The 16,643-nt window shown below is 38.9% G+C and overlaps 2 protein-coding genes across 2 annotated transcripts; both read left to right on the plus strand.

Moving 5' to 3' along the window:
- The first annotated feature begins 342 nt into the window (after window positions 1-342).
- On the plus strand, window positions 343-5,407 carry LOC103526199 (arylacetamide deacetylase-like 4). Its single transcript, XM_008491230.2, has 4 exons — window positions 343-495; window positions 2,543-2,759; window positions 3,556-3,619; window positions 4,630-5,407. Exons 1-4 carry the CDS (start codon window positions 343-345, stop codon window positions 5,405-5,407), a joined length of 1,212 nt encoding a protein of 403 aa, XP_008489452.2.
- Window positions 5,408-10,163: 4,756 nt separating this feature from the next.
- Window positions 10,164-14,821, plus strand: LOC103526158 (arylacetamide deacetylase-like 4). Its single transcript, XM_008491186.2, has 4 exons — window positions 10,164-10,346; window positions 10,727-10,943; window positions 13,652-13,715; window positions 14,047-14,821. Exons 1-4 carry the CDS (start codon window positions 10,164-10,166, stop codon window positions 14,819-14,821), a joined length of 1,239 nt encoding a protein of 412 aa, XP_008489408.1.
- The last annotated feature ends 1,822 nt before the right edge of the window (window positions 14,822-16,643 follow it).

The following is a 16,643-nucleotide window of genomic DNA, read 5'->3' on the forward strand; positions in this document are numbered from 1 at the left end:
GTAAACCAGACTTGACTGCATTCCAGAAACAGGGAGAGACCTACGTTTTTGTCTTCTGGTAACACTGACATGATGTATCAAGCACTATCGTGATGAGCACAGGTTCAAAACATTTTAGCTACAAATATGCAACCCTGCTTAAGCAAGCCTCTCCCACGGCTGTTGCTGCCTGTTGAATGGTGTGATTTGATTGCCACACGTTTGCATCTCCCTATTAGCATTTTTAAGAGCTGGGTGATAGGAGATGAAGAGAATCACTAATCCCGTGCCCTCACCCTACGAAATCAGAGGGGGAAGGAAGCCACAGCTGGTTCTTCCATTGGCTCCTGGCAGCACAGGGAGATGGAACTCCTCACAATTTTTCTTGGTGTTCTGACTCTCTTTGTGGCCATGGCATTCTACTACGAACACCCCAAGGCACAAATCCCTCATGGATTTAGTGAGCGCCAAAAGCTTTATGTTTTCCATTACATCTTGAACTTTGGGTTTGGTCTGGTAAGTAAAACTTGTTTAAAGCTGGAGTGTTTTTTGATTAAGGGGTAATGGATTGATTGGGGATTTTAGTATCAATGTTTAAATATACTGCAAAGATGGAACTGGGTTAGTTTGGTGATGCAAGCCCCACTGCAGATACCTTCAGCTCATCAGGGTATAACAGACTCTGCTGTTTGTTATACAGCATCAAAGGTAACAATGTGAAAAAATAAAGTTCTGCAGACTGTGTAATTCAAATTTTTTTTTCTGGCAGCCTATGCTTTTAGTCATGTTGCCTCAACAGAGTGATGGAAGGCTTAAGAAGCTTACTGCACTGTGTATGTGGAAATCCTGCCCTGCACAACACAGGGCTTACTTACAGAACAAGCAACTCAATGACAGTGATCTCAGTTCTCTTCCATAACTCTGCTTGTGCACCATCTGAGAGAGCTGCCACATTCTGCAGCTTTTGCTTTTCAATATGTCTGTATGACTTTCTTTTTTGCATAGGATCTTAAAGCTGTCCTACTGAGACATTATTGGTGCATTTTTGATTCTCCTTTGTTTTTCATCCTCGTTTCTCTCCAAAACTAAAATGTGACTTCCAGTTATCTTTTTGGTTCATCAATTGCATTTTCCTGAATTAATATAGGATAGTTATAAAAGTGAAATTATTTTTTATATACATCTGCTCTGCTATTTGTGGACTTCTACATTGTCAAAACACTCTTTAGAAACTCTTTATCCATCAGATAAATTTTTATCTTTAAGTGATTCGTCTGTAAAAAGTTAAACTGCAGAATATAGAGACTTATACATGATTAATGTAGTTTTAAACATCTCATCTTATCATTTGGTAACCTTTCTGCTGGCCAGTAAGAGGCCAAGCAAAAGTACTGTACCACATCACCTCAAAGGAGCAGAAAAACAGGAACATTAATTTATGGTTATTCAAAAGCTTAACTGCAAGTAAAGTCATAGAACCATAGAATCATAGAATTGGCTGGGTTGGAAGGGACCTCAGAGATCATCGAGTCCAAACCTTGATCCACCGTTGTCCAAGTCATGTGGCAACTCTTGGCATTGCTGTTAGGCCAATTACTTATATCAAAGTAGCCAAATACTTTGATGTCAAAATTGCAGGCAAAATTAAAGTTTCCTAGTGTGCCCAGTCTTCAGCTAGGACAAAAGATGGATGTGAAGTCACTGGAGACAAAGGAGTTAGAAATAGCTGTGCCCCAGTCTAATAGACTTTATGAAGAAATGTCTGCATTCACCTATGGGTATATACTTAAATAAAACCTGCTACATCTTCATGGTAATAAAATTTCAGTGAAAAATCTATTAACTCATCTTTTATTTTTTAGTCTAATATTCAGTCTATAAGAGGAAAATTTGATATATCAGTAAAACTAAACAAGAGCCAGGGGACTTAACACTGATCCTATCTGGGAAACTGAGGAGAAGATTAAATTATGCCACCTAACGTGTTAATAGTTCTGCAAGCTTCTTGTACCAAACCTATTCCAGTAACGATTTAGGCAGAAGGGCTGGCATGAAGTACAATTCAGAGGAGCTCCAGGATGTGCATGGCAGGCCTTGTACCTGTGTAAAGAGGACAAAGAATCCCAACACCAGCTCTGTCACACACCCCTCCCACAGACATTACCGCACACCTGCTGCTGCAGGCTCTGGTCTCTGCCTCAACATGTGTCTGGACTCCCACTTCTAAATTAACTCAGCTCCTACACAGCTTTTCTCCTGGTGCATGGAAATCTCCAGCCCAGCTGTTGCTGGTGGGATCAGTTTTTCAGTATTTCACTGAAAACACCAGACACTCTTCACTTGGTGTGCCTGCAGACAACTCTTCAAACAAGACCATGGTTCTCTCGTTCCATACTGACTGTCTCATGCCACCTGTACATCTCCATCAGTATAACCAGACACTTGTAAGAACCATCAGGAGGCAAAGTTTGAATCAACCACGGAGTTTTAAATTTGTCATGATCAATCTCCAGGTAAGATGGAAATCTGCACTAATTTGTGGTTTCTTTCCCTTTACTAACAGGCAGCATTTCTGGAAAAAGTGGGTATCCTCCCAGAGGTCTACCTACTCAGGACTGCAATGGATGGAATACCACCACTAAAAGATAAACATCTTCTCATCAAGGACTTAAAGTTTGAAAAGGTTAAAGTAAGAACTTACCAACCCAAAACATCAACCACTGGCCAAAGGAGAGGAATCCTCTATTTTCATGGGGGAGTTGGGCGGTTTGGAAGCATTCGTAAGTAATATCAATGAAATAAGCTATAACTGCACATACTATGTAGGTTTTGATCTGGTATGGTATTTCTTAAATGACAAGAAGAGTTAGTAGTTTAAGCATTACAAATAACAAAATTAACTTAAGGACAGCAGAATATTATTTTTTTTGGCATGCAGTAAGTAGCATGTTAAATTCTTTTTATACAGGTCATGTACCTAGAACATTTATTCTCTGATCACTTCCAATATCTGTTTTCTTCTCTCTCATGCTTATGAGGAAAGTTGAAAGTCTCACTTGAATTTTATTTCTTATTTTAGAGAACCCAAATCTGTGTTCACATACGTGTACAAACTTGTGTGTATGTGTGTATACTACTGTGTGACTTTACAGTGGTAAAACAAGAAAAAATGTCTTTTGGAAGTGAAATGGAAAGGTTTAAGAGATTACATGGTGGCTCATACACAAGAAAAGATCATGTGTTAAATTAGCAGGGATTTGTGCTTGTTTGGTTTTTTAAAAATAACTTCTTCTCTCCAATACCACTTCAGAAGTGGCAGCAGTGGTGCTTTCTATGAACTGACTTTTCAGAGAGGAGACTGGAAGAAAGCATTGGTGTAAATTTAAGGTTTCTCACTGGCAAGAAGATCCCCACAGAGGCAATGAAATTGTGAGCAATGTCCAGACTAGACCACGCCACAACAAGAGAATTACAGTGCAGCACTAGTCACAGAATAGTCATGAATATTTCAGCATATTTTTGTTCAACTTATTGTTAACACAGGTAACAATTCCACTGAAATATTTTGTTTTACAGGGGCCTATGAAAGAACATGTCGTTATTTTGCTAGAAAAAGCAATTCAGTGGTTGTGTCTGTGGGGTAAGTGGAGTTGTTCCACACACACAGCAGGACAGATATTTGTGCCTCCTTCTAGGTTTGTCAGCCTTTAGTGCACAGTCACTGCAAGCCCTGTTCCTTGTCAAGTCCATACTGCACTTGGAACTAATGACCACGTGTCTCACCAGCACTAATTATTCTTATGAAGAATTAGTCAGCTAATCCCCACGTGCTTACTTCCAAATAAATTCCATTGTAATAACTTTATAATTTGCAGCCACCACTAAGAGGTGAGGTTGGTTTTGTTTCCTCAAGCCATATCCAAACCACTGCAAGTTGAAAGCCAACAGTTTGAAGTGTAACTGTTTCTCTTCACAGCAGAGTTGCACAGACTCCCAAACACTCATTTTGGAGGTGGCTCTGAAGAACTGAGGTGGGGGAAAGTCACATTTAACTTGCAATTAGCCTGATATGAGCATTCAACATATTTTTCTGATGACATGTAACAAATTTTTAAAAGAACCAGTTTCTAAAAGTTTAGGAAAAGAGTTGATGCTTTGGAAATTGATTAAAATTGCACTAATTACTAGTAAAAGCCTAAAATGTTTGAGGAACCAGTAACTCATATTGATTCTGTTTAAAAAGAATTCAGATTATACAGGACCACTGAAAACATTTCGTATTTTCATTATACATTTTCTATGCTCATGTGCTTTAACAATTTGTTTGGAAACGCTGACTTCAATTTCTACCTAGAATTGCTGATAACTGCTTCACACACACCTGCCTTCCCACCCAGTTCTACAGTAACTGAGCATGTGCCTTCAGACACCCAAAATACAGGGAAAGAAGTATTTTGCATAGATGGAATGCACTGACTCCCCCCAACATTAACAACAGCAGCAAATAACCCCTCAAAAGAAATAATTATGATCAATTCTATTGCTGAAATTAGAAACCCAGAATATTTCCCAGTCTTCAGAAAGAAATATACAATTGAAAAGACCATTCCCTAGACAGGACTGTGCTAGAACACCTTCTCTCCTGTTTAGGTATCGTTTAGCTCCAAAGCATCCATATCCAACCCAGTTTGAGGACTGTCTCACTGCCACCATCCATTTCATGAGGAATGCACAGGATTATGGAGTCGACCCCTCTCGCATTATTGTCTGTGGAGACAGCAGTGGAGGAACACTCACTGCTGCTGTAGCCCAAGCACTGGTGAACAGAAGAGATCTCCCAAGGCTGAGAGCACAAATCCTAATATATCCTTTTCTCCAGAGTGTGGATTTTAATTTGCCTTCTTATCAGCAGAATGAGGGAGTGCCCATTTTGTTAAAGGAACGAACCATTGCTCTGGGTTTGAAGTATCTTAATAAAGACTTGTCTGTCATAGAAGCAGCACTTAAAGGTTGTCATGTTCCAGAAGATTTGCAGCTGAAGTACCAGAAATGGGTGAACCCTGACTACATCCCTCATGAGTTTAAAACAAGAGGCTACAAACCAAGTGCCAAACATCCATTCTCAGAAGAAGCCTATGCCATCATGAAGCAGATGTTTGACCCTGTTTTTTCACCATTGCTGGCTGAAGACAGCACCTTTGCTCAGCTCCCTGAGGCTTTCATTTTGACCTGTGAATATGATGTGCTTAGGGATGATGGACTGCTCTACAAGAAACGATTAGAGGATCATGGTATAAAAGTGACCTGGTGCCATCTGCAAGAGGGATTCCATGGAACAGTATTCTTAGCTCTTTGTGGCAAGGTGATAGCATTCCGATCTGGAAATAAAGGCCTGAAAAAGATAGTAAATTTTCTAAGATTGATGTAAAATTCCACTTCTTGCCTTCCTTTCCTGATCCCTATCTCTTCTTTCCTGGTTTTCTTAAATAATATTTTCTTTTTTTTTTTTTTTTTTTTTAATAATTTCTGCATTGCACCTAACTTCTTTTAACCCAATAAATTGTGATGGCTTTTACTGTGTTTCCCCTTATGATGAGCAAAGTCAGGTGAGCTTGCCTTTCTTTCCTCTACCACCTCTTCAGAGTTTTCTCCTGTACCCATGGAATCTCTGGTTCCCCTGGCAAGTGTGTTGCAATGCAGTCTCACTCAATAAAGTTCTGGTATTGTTAATACACAGACTGCAATTTGAGGTCAACTTGGGACATGTCACAGGGCATCAATCCACAGCTTAAGAGGATAATAAGCACAGTCAATGATTTATCAAAGCCTTTACCTGGAGAAAGCTGATTTGGAAGCAAGCTGAAAGAGAACTGAATACAGCAGAAAAGATCTGAGCGTAGACATAAAAAAAAGAAGTGGAAGGAAAGGAGGTCAGGAAAAGGGGTAGGCTGAAACTATTTATGTTAAAGTATTGGTTAAGAAATAGATAATCTATTAAAAATCATGCATTTACATTTTATATATAGATATATGGGAATATACAGTAATATTAGTTACTTTACACTTACACAAACTATAGGCCTGCACTGTCTGAAGCAGAAGCACTTTCTCACAGAAAACCAACATAAAGTAGCAGTAAAAGGACTGAGGAGAAGACCACAGCACTGTCAGGACCTGGAAACAAATGAAATGCTGGAAAGTTCAGTACAGCTGAGAGCTCTTGACACTATTTGAACAGCCTTATGTTGAGGGAAGATGTTAAAAGAAATTAACAAGGGAGAAAAAAGAAAGGAAAGCAAATTGTCGTACACCATTCCCATCACCAGATGTCAGCACATAACCGAGTTTTTGATGCAGCAGAATAACCTGGCAAACTTGGTGCTCTGGGCACAGCACAAGAGCACCCGAAAGACATTACAAAAGGTCAACAATCGGTGGTTTAGACTTCCAGAGTTTTACTGAACCTGTTATGCATTCATAGAAAAAAGCGGCACGTTTAGTAACAGTGTACATGTTAAACCATAACAATTTTAAAGCTGGATTACCTGTTCTAACCCATTCAAATGACAGGGGTTTATTACAAAAGTCTACAACTTCACTTAATTCTGCTTTGCTAACTTTACATCACTTCCTTGTACCACTCCAGTTAAAAAGGCAATATACAGCAGCAAGTATTTTGAAATATAAGTAGGCAATGAGAAAACATTCTAAATTTATTAACTCATAATACTGTTTATCTAGAAGCATTAACATCATTCTCTGCCTATGATGCCCATTTTCTGTATTGCTCCTGAACTAAACAGGGGTAACCCTGCCAACTATGGTTGCTTTTATTCCTGTCCATCTTCTTCCTCTGGTTGTCTCAGTGATTCATTGTCTCTGCTGACTCTCTCCTGACAGTGAATAAATTGCTAACCTAAGTATTTAGAGTAACCAGCCTCAGACAAATTAAGGCCAGTTGCAGATGTTACATTTACATTCAAGATACTTAAGGATTAGTAGGAATACATCTTGAAGTGGTGACCAGCCATGAAATCCCAGGTGGATGTTCCAGAGCAGCTTACTTGGATGCCATTCCTGTGGAGCAGAGTTCCTTCACTTTGAGGAACAGAACTGCACATTCAGGAACTCGTCCACACTTCAACAAATACAGTATTTGTAATCACTTTCCTTTTATTTTTTTAATACATGGCAGCTTTTTACTGCAGAATTTGTTAGCAGATGTTAATTCCAGGAGTCACTTGGAAGGCACAGACTTAATAATTTTGAGAAAGAAAGGTTAAAATAAAGCTTTATGGCAAACTGAATGAATGATGTCTTTCAGTCATGAGTAAGAGCAAAGTGCATAGGGAGTAGCTACTAATTTGGGTGGGGAGATGGAGATAACAAAAAAGGAGGACACCAAAAGGTGGGTGGGAGGCAGGCTAAATGAAGAAGGCAGTAGATGAAGCAAAAATACAGAGTACTTTTAAAAAACAGTATCACAGAGCATGCATTTAGCTGTAACTTCTTAAAGCCTCTTATTGTCAATGTAAAGGGCAAACTAAATCCATCTCACAGATCAGAAGACTAAGGCTTACAGGTATGAAGAAGTCTTAGATGCTTTCAGTCACCTGTTTACACATTCAAGAAAAGAAATGTGAACTGATGGACAGTAAATTTCTTCATGCCCTACTCGGTAAAACCAAATTAGTTAAATTGCACTAGAAAGTCGAACTATCCTACTAAATCATCTGGAGTAAATAAATAAATAAGCCAGGCTTTACCAGATATTAATTTTGAAATGTACATTAAAAATATCAGAAACCATTATTTCTGCTTTTAATTCTTTGTTGGAACACACTGTATTTTTTCTTGTTTTCACAGCTTTATTCCCTCCAGTTAGTTATTAAGCCTGGCTGGACTTGACAGAATCAATCCTTCAGTCATCATAGCCAGCTACTTTACAACACATTAGTTAATCCTTGGAGTATTTCCTGTACTACAGAGCAGCTCCATGGTAGTCAGTTAACTATAGGCTAACTGTAGACTGTTTCCTAACACAGCCTACAATCAGACCTGAAACTTTTTGCCATATTTCGGAGAAAGAAACAAGAAAAACAGTAACAGATGACATTCCAGAACTCGTTAGCACCAACTACCTTGGCACTTCTGCCTTTCTCAGTGTTTGGTTTGAAAGCTGCCTGAAAGTTGCTGAAAAACAACTGAGAAGCTGATGAGCTTTATGCATTCTCAATCTCTAAAGAGATATCTATCTATAAACAGCTACAGCAACCTTATAAACACTGACAGGTGAAACGAGGGGAAAAAATAGCAAATATCATCTTTCTTTGAAAAGGTATTGTTGTAATACTTCACCTTCCCACCCAAGACCATTAGAAATATGGTGAAAAATTAAGAAAAGGATTAATTGTAGAGGTGACTAACCTCTGGCATACACAGAGACTTGCTGATGAGAAAATAGGAAGAATTTACTCAATTATCATCAGTTCTGTACTCACCATCATACAAAATATGTCAACCTCCAGCAACACTAAATTCAAATAATAAAGTATCAATTTTGTAAAATCTGAGTAGCTGCCTATTTTGTAAGAATAAAGAACTGTATGCATATCCATAACACACATTACAATACTAAACTGCAGGCTCTGCTAATTTTCTCCAGTTTAGTGGGATCTCTTCAATCTTCTTCAGCCTAGTGTCAAGCTGTTCTTATCTACAGATGGGTAAACACTTTGTCAAAGCTGGGGTTTTGCAATGAGCTTGCTGAGAGAATAGAAGAACAGATAAAGCAAAACACATCAGCAAACACCTACGGCTTAAGAAGCCACTATTAGTACCCATATACTATCTACTGCCAGAAAAGAGAAAAAAGCCTTTTTATTTGCGAAGTTGTCAGGTGCTCACTTCACAGAGTGGACTGAAAGGGAGTAAGACATTTATTGGACAATTTGACATCTCAAAAATAATTGAGAAAAAACCCACGAAAAATATATAGCAAAATAAATATACAATAAAAATCCCACAGGCTGTGCTACAGTATCACACTACCTAGAAGTTGCTTACAGAACTAACAACCAAACCTACCAGCAGGATCACCCTTGCTGTGCTGCAGAAAAAGCTCCATGGATAAACATTGATAAGTTCAGGACAGCACTGACCACAGGGATCTGGGTTTGGCTACATCCCTCTACAGTCTGACACTTGGAACTAGCAGTATCATGACATTTGTGCTCCCTGTCAGAGAGAGGCAGCCCCAAAGAGAAAAACCCTCACTGTGAACAGTTGACCATTCATCTGTTTCATGAGCATTGGTGCAAATTTGTGTTGCTTTAATTCTTGTCTCCACAAGCAAATCAGATTGTGCAAATCAGCTGTGATGATTGCTTTGCTTCAAATACTGTGCAACGAAGCTAAGGATTAATTCAGTTTTCAGACCTGAATTTCATTTTAAGAGAAAGGACAGGAAAAAAATTTAGGACCTGTAGCTTTGAAATTGTGTGAGAAATGAAATTCTGGCTATAAATCAGAAAAATCACCTCACTAAATAATTACCACCAACTTTCATCATCCCTCACTAATATAGATGTGTCTATGATGCCTCAACTTTGAATGACAAACAGGAAGTACAATGCACATCAATTCCTGAGAGTTTAATTAGTGAAAAGCTTCTACCAGAAACAAGAGTAGTTTAAATCTCCCAATGCACAACCATATACCTGGAGAGATCTCACTGTGTGTAAAGACTTGCACTATGAAGTTTCTAAAAAAATTGTGGATTTGAATAGTTTTCTTCTTCAAGAAGTATATAGCTTGATGACAACTGCAAGCAGTCCCACATCCCACTACAACAGGAATGTCCATCCATCATGCATCCACACCAAGCCAAACACAACCTTCAAACAAGGACCCCTCTGAACAATCATTTCTCACTGTTCTGAAGAACTCATGATACAAACCAAAGCCATATACTTTGAATTCCACCTCTTGTTAAGGGTAAAAGCTTCCCCCTCCCCTTTGTTAAGTATAGGGAAGTGTTGCCAATAAGCAAAAGAAGGGTGGAGAAAATTAGGGTATTGCAACATTAATGAACTTTTAACTTCTGCTTATGAAGGGAGTGCTCAATCTCCTCTGAAGACACCTCAGATACACTTGGAAACGAGGCTCACTTCTATTGAAGCAAAATGGCATCTGTTTCTAAAACTTTAGCAATATTAGGACTGTTTTTCATGTCTCCTGTTATAATACCAATAGTGGTTTTGGGAGGGGTATTTTATGATATTTTCAATTCAGAACTGCCACCTGGAATTGAACAACCTCTAAAGCTTCGTCTCTTCCATTCCTTGATGATTACAGCCCTGCTCTCGGTAAGTTAACTTCCTTAAAACTGGGGATTTCACTTTGGTTTTGGCAGACTATTTGGGAGCTGGAAGATAACAGCTTAAGAAAAAAGAAAAGAAACAGCAATTCACTCCCCTGAAGCCTGTACGCTTTGTTACATGAACCCAATCATGTGAGATGAATTCATAAGACTAACATGAGTGATCTTAAAAGCTTATGTGGATGTTTCAGTGCATCTGTCAAACTGCAGCCACTTTACACCAGGAAACTGTTTTACATGAAAATTAAAAAATGTAACGATATGTACGTTGTGCCTGTTGAACTTAATCTACCTATGACCATGCTCTCTATTCACTGAGACAAGCCTACATAACTCCACTTCTTCTGAATTCTTTCTTTTCAACAGGGAAAGATTTTGGCGAAGCTAGGGATCTGCAGTGACTTTAGCTTATTGCGAGTTGTGCTAGATGGAGTACCACCATGGAGAGATTCCAAACTTCTTATCAAAGATCTCAAAGTAGATGAGGTACCATTGAGGATTTATCAGCCTAAATGGCCACCTACTGGCAAACGAAGAGGAATACTGTATTTTCATGGAGGAGCTGGCACTTTTGGGAGCATTAGTAAGAGCAAGTTTTATTTTTAAAATCAAATCAAAACCTCTGTATTTTTACCTTCAGACCTGTAAGTCAATATCTCACCTGTCCTTCCTGATGCCAAGTCTTTCCAATCTCAATACTAACTGCAGAACACCTTGCAGAATTACTAGTCTAGCACATGGTAAAGGTAATCACGTTTCTACCTTCTCTGGGCCACAGGGGAGGTTGATGAAGGAGCTCTTAGTGGATCTGAGGCTTTTAAATCCAGAACTGTGATCCAGAAATGCCTTAATCAGCTGTCAGCTAACAGCAGAGGGACTCTGCTCCTTTTCCTGTGTAAGCTGTTCCCAGAAAGACTCAGCTGTGGGGGCAGAGAGACCACTACAACAAAACACTTTTGCTTGGGTTCCTGTGAGGGAAGTTCAGCTCAGAGGATGTGCTTGTACCTTAACTACCTTAACTTAAAATGAGATACAGCACAAGTACTGGAGTAAAGGTTAGAATCCATGACTCTTCCCTCCTCCTCTGTAGTCCATCTTTTCTGGAAATCTAACTTAAAAGCCTTTTTAGGTGATGCTCAACCTTGATCTGCTTTCTGGAGTAGTTATAGTATCATGAAAATGGCAATACTGCTGCAACAAAGAATACATACTGGCTTCACTCATAGGAACAATGCTCTGAAAGTACAGAATTTAAGCTACACTTTGGTGCTCAGTACTGAACTTTTGTGTAGAAACACTACAAAAGTCAGTGTTTCTCAACTTGGAGTCCATGCATCAAAGGAAACCTAAGAGATATAACATAGTCCAAGAAAGAATATAAGAATACATTTTTTAAAATCTACAAATATATTGGGGATGCACTTTTTATAAGGGCATGTAGAGAGAGGACATGGGGTAAAGGCTTTTTTCCGGAAGGAGGGAGATTTAGGTTAGACATGAGGAAAAAAATTCTTCACTGTGAGGGTGCTGAACCCCTGTCCCAGGTTGCCCAGAGAAGCTGTGGCTGCCCCATCCCTGGCAGTGTCTCAGCCCAGGCTGGATGGGGCTTGGAGCACCCTGGGCTGGTGGGAGGTATCCCTGACCATGCAGACAGGTTGGGACTGGATGATTTTTACTTCCCTTGGAACCTGTCTGTGTGTGCTTTGTCTTGAAGCTGAGGCAACTACCACGGAAATAGAGATTTCATTCCAAAAGGGGCTCAAACAGGGAACTTTGTGCATTTTGAATCCTTTACTGTTTCAAGGGGTAAGACTCCACTAGCACTATCTAAGGAAGACTTCAGAACCTGCAAATGAGTCTGAGAGTCTGCCTACCTTCATTCAGCATCACACAGAAACACCAATGTCACTTCGAGTAACTTAGATCCCATTCTGCACTGTGACAGAAATAATCCAGCCCTGTTTACTGCAGACCACGTTAGTCTGAGTGCTGTGATGCTTCTGGTTCTAACTTGGGTGGCAGTAAGGACTCAAGAGATAACCCCCTGTGATCTAAGTGGTCTCTATGATCTTTGCTGTAAGAAAACAAACATACCACAGCTGCATAGCTGTAGCTGCAGTTCACACCACAATTGCTGTTGCACAATCTGCAGACGGAGGGAGCTGTGTCACATACCATGTGAGACCCACACCTACACACTGCCTGCACTACCTGACCTTTCATTTGAGTTCCTGGGGGCACTGGGAACAGGAAAGCAGGGAACAGGATGGCAAGATTTGAAAAGGACTTGGGGAATCTCCATCCTACTAAGGCTGAAGTTCTCAACTATCAGGGGCAATCATGAAGAAGAGATAAATATAACTTACAGATAACTTATAACTTATACAGATAAATATAACTTACTCCTTAAGATTCATACAAGTGGAAGTCATGCCTCACAAACCAATGTATGCTTTTTAAGAGAGGCAGCAAATACATTAATAATGCAGACTGAGTTGATAAAACCTACTTTGATTTCCAAAGGAGTCTCTTAAGGAGACTACACAGCCATGACACAAGAGGCAAGGTCTTTCTTTTGGATAAAAACTGATTAGAAGACAGAAAGAAAAGTTGTGGGGGGTTCCTGTGAGATTCCCACAAGGAGATCTGTGCTGAGGCCAGTGCTACAAAATGTATTCAAAATCAGAAAAAATGGGATACTAACTCCAACAAGGTAGTAAATGGATGAGTGAAAAACTGCAGAATGTAGTTATGGTAACAAAAGTATTAGACAAAAAATGACAAGTGAAATGGAATGTAGGGAGGGCAAACAGGTAGGCAGAACATCCAACTTTATAAATAAAACATTAGACTCTAAGCAGACTGCTCCCTTGAATGAAGATTGTGGCAGACAATTGCCTGAAAATACTTAGAGCACAGTAACAACCAAAAAGCAAAAAAAAAAATAATCCCATGAATTACTACTAGGAAAGCCTCTGATTTCTGTATATTTGTCCTCATATTATGCTTATCTTAGATATCTGCTGTTGACCACCAGCTAAGATGTGCTTCCAGCCCAGACAGACTCCGTTTTTACCTAATATTACCATTCTTAAATGTTTATATTAATGTCCTAACAGCCACTGACCAAAAGACAGAAAATATAATAACATGGGAAGAACACAGTGGACAGCAAAAGTTACTCTCTCACGTCGCAGTGCCTTCCACAGAGCTTATGTTCAGGGATCTATATTTTCACTTCAAAGGATATTTGATTCTTAAAACATCAGTTCTGATAAACTTTCTCTTTAGGAGCCTTTGAAAGAATTTGCCGACATATTGCCAAAAAATGCAACTCAGTGGTTGTGTCTGTTGGGTAAGTGCTGCTTTTACACAGAAGTATTTATGGTAATACAGTTCACAGCTGAAACATTTCTGAAAAACACACTGAAAATATTTACTATTTTAGACTGTGCTCTGTATTTTTCACTTCAACCTTTCATTTAATTTATAACTGTGCTTATAGGCTAAGTATACTAAAATAGCTCTAACACCCTGAGTCTGCTTTTCTGATCTACACTAGTTACAAATATAATCTTTAAAACTTACAAAAAAGGCCTACAGAATTACTATACCAGTCAATCATGAACAATAAAAATTAATATCTAATTACTGTGACAATAACCACAATATCTTTGACAATTCAGTTATCGTTTGGCTCCTGAACACCCATACCCAGGGCAGTATTTTGATTGTCTGAATGCCACCTTATACTTTATGAGGAATTTAGAAGAGTACCACGTGGATCCTGCTCTCATCATCATTGGTGGGGACAGCTGTGGAGCTAATTTTGCTACAGTTATTTGCCAAATACTGCTGAATGGAAGAGATCTCCCCAAAGTTCGTGCTCAGGTCTTATTCTACCCAGGACTACAAGGGCTAGATTTTTATTTGCCTTCCTACCAGCAGAATGCTTCAGTCCCCATCTTGTTCCGTAAGCTAGTTATCTACTTCTGTTGTCGTTACCTTAACAAAGACCCCTCACTTTTGGAAGATGTCCTACAAAGTTGCCACGTTCCTGAGAGTATGAGACAGAAATACAAAAAGTGGGTAAGTGCCGACATCGTTCCTGATGAATTTAAGGTGAGAGGCTACGTCCCACACAAATCCACCTGCTATAAGCCTCAAGTCCATGAAGCAATCAAAGAAATCCTAGCAGGAACATTTTCCCCACTTTTAGCTGAAGACTCCATCATTTGCCAGCTCCCTGAAGCCTTCATTGTGACCTGTGAGTTTGATGTCCTTAGGGACGATGGCCTCCTGTACAAGAGGAGATTAGAGGACAACGGTGTTCCAGTAACCTGGTATCATTCTGAGAGTGGTTTCCATGGAATTTTAGCCTTTTTTGGCTATGGGATTTTTTCCTTTGTATCTGGAAAAAGGATAATGGATAATACTGTGAATTATATAAACAATTTATAAAAGTATTTTCAGAAAAAAAAAATATGCAAGCCTTGTATTATCCCTGTCAACTTTGTACTTGTCAAAGAATGTAAGAGCTTCTCATTTATGTTTCAATTCTGACTGCATTCCATGCTTTCTAATTTCTGCTTCTGCAGCAGCTCCCTAACAGGTATCAAGATAACTTAAAGCACTACCATTCTAGAAAAGATTATTATAAAATCACACTAGTAAGATCAAGATGCAAAAGAGAGGCACCTGGCACAGTGTGTTTCACTTCAACTCTAGCAGTTGTGTGATCTTTGCATGGCTGGTACATGTTGAAGGCAAGCAGCAAGAACATCTCTTCTGAAGATGCTCTGACTGCCCAGAAATGCTGAAGAGAGGCAAGAGATATCTGTAGGATCAGATGGAGAGCCAAATGTCCCAGGATCTGTGAAGTCTGATGTCAGAGGGAAGCTGCAGCTACGCATTTTTATTTCTAGAGCTACTTTGCACAAAAACTATGCTTTTCTTGAAAAAGCATAGTCCAAAAAAAGACTTCTGTCTGAATTAATGAACTGGAATTAATATGGGTTTGATTTTGCTTGATGGGTTTCTTTTGGAACTTGATTCTTGGAATTTGGAAACTACAATCCCTAAACTTTACTGTGGGTACCTGTTAGGGAAGTGAAGTGAAACTTCTTTACCTTTTTGTACTCTTTCTTTCAAGAACATCTTATGCTCAAGACTACCTGTTATGCTACATTTGTTGAAAAAGTTCTGAAGATCACAGATGTTAGAAGGAAGAGAAGCACAACACTATATATATTATCACTGTAATTTTGTGGCAATTTTGTGATATTTTCAATAACAACAAAAATAAAAGTTTGCATTTCAAATATTTCTGTTAAAGAGTAAGTTACATTTGTGAAACACTCACTCACTGATCAGATAACTGCCAGAAACACCACTGGGTGGGCTGTTTTTAGTTTTAGGGTGGGCTTTAGCTGGTTTTAAACAAATCATTTTCTTCTACTTCTACTCCCCTATATTTTAAGATGACCACAAACTCTATTAAAACAACTCAACTTCTGACTGTAAAAATGTCATTATTAATTAATTTTCTAACTAAAATGACATGGTACTTTCCCCAGATCACTTACAACTTAACTTTAAAACAAAAATTTTAACATGGGTGCTTAATGAAGTCAGATTTTTTCCTCTTTAATTTCCCTGGGGATTTGCAATTTCAAAAATGTTCTGGCATCCCAGTTGTTTGAAAATTTGCTGACTCAGATTCACAATTAATACTTCAAGCATTATTTGAACTACAGCAACTCCACGTGAGCACAACCCCATTCTACAGTAAGAACAAGATAAAACAGGTTGATTTGAAACTTTAATTCCTGGTTACCTTGAGTTATTTTATGCTGTACCTGTTGCACACTGGGAGCTGCTGAGGTTTAGCCAATACAAGGTAACCTGATCAGGAGTCTAAACTCCCTGTGCTGTTTTTCAATTGTGTTGCTCTTTTAGAAAAAATTACAAATATTTAAAAAAAAAAACAAACCAAGATTGGGGTAATAATGTAATTTTTTCAGTGAGCCCTTCAAAAAAACCACTGGTGACAATCCATTTGGCCCATTTAGAGGGACAATCACCATGTGCAGGCTCCCATCTCTGCATAACCCTAGAGAAATTCTTCTTTGGAATAGTATTTATAGCATCACAAACCCAAAGCACACAAATGCTCTGTTTCTAGTTTCCACCCCTAGTTAATTTAATAGTGATGCAGTTTATTCCTAACACTCTCCTCTCAGCTAAAGACTGGTTTGTTGAAACAATTCCAAAATTATGCTGG

This window comes from Calypte anna, chromosome 21, assembly GCF_003957555.1.
Source record: "Calypte anna isolate BGI_N300 chromosome 21, bCalAnn1_v1.p, whole genome shotgun sequence".
Classification (NCBI taxonomy): Eukaryota; Metazoa; Chordata; class Aves; order Apodiformes; family Trochilidae; genus Calypte; species Calypte anna.

Bases quoted from the DNA above. Each gene is read 5' to 3' on its own strand.
- LOC103526199 (XM_008491230.2), top strand. From the start codon at position 343: ATGGAACTCCTCACAATTTTTCTTGGTGTTCTGACTCTCTTTGTGGCC. The intron at 2,760-3,555 runs GTAAGTAATATC...TTTGTTTTACAG, and splicing joins TGGGCGGTTTGGAAGCATTC to GGGCCTATGAAAGAACATGT. The intron at 3,620-4,629 runs GTAAGTGGAGTT...TCTCCTGTTTAG, and splicing joins TCAGTGGTTGTGTCTGTGGG to GTATCGTTTAGCTCCAAAGC.
- LOC103526158 (XM_008491186.2), top strand. From the start codon at position 10,164: ATGGCATCTGTTTCTAAAACTTTAGCAATATTAGGACTGTTTTTCATG. The intron at 10,347-10,726 runs GTAAGTTAACTT...TCTTTTCAACAG, and splicing joins TGATTACAGCCCTGCTCTCG to GGAAAGATTTTGGCGAAGCT. The intron at 10,944-13,651 runs GTAAGAGCAAGT...CTTTCTCTTTAG, and splicing joins TGGCACTTTTGGGAGCATTA to GAGCCTTTGAAAGAATTTGC.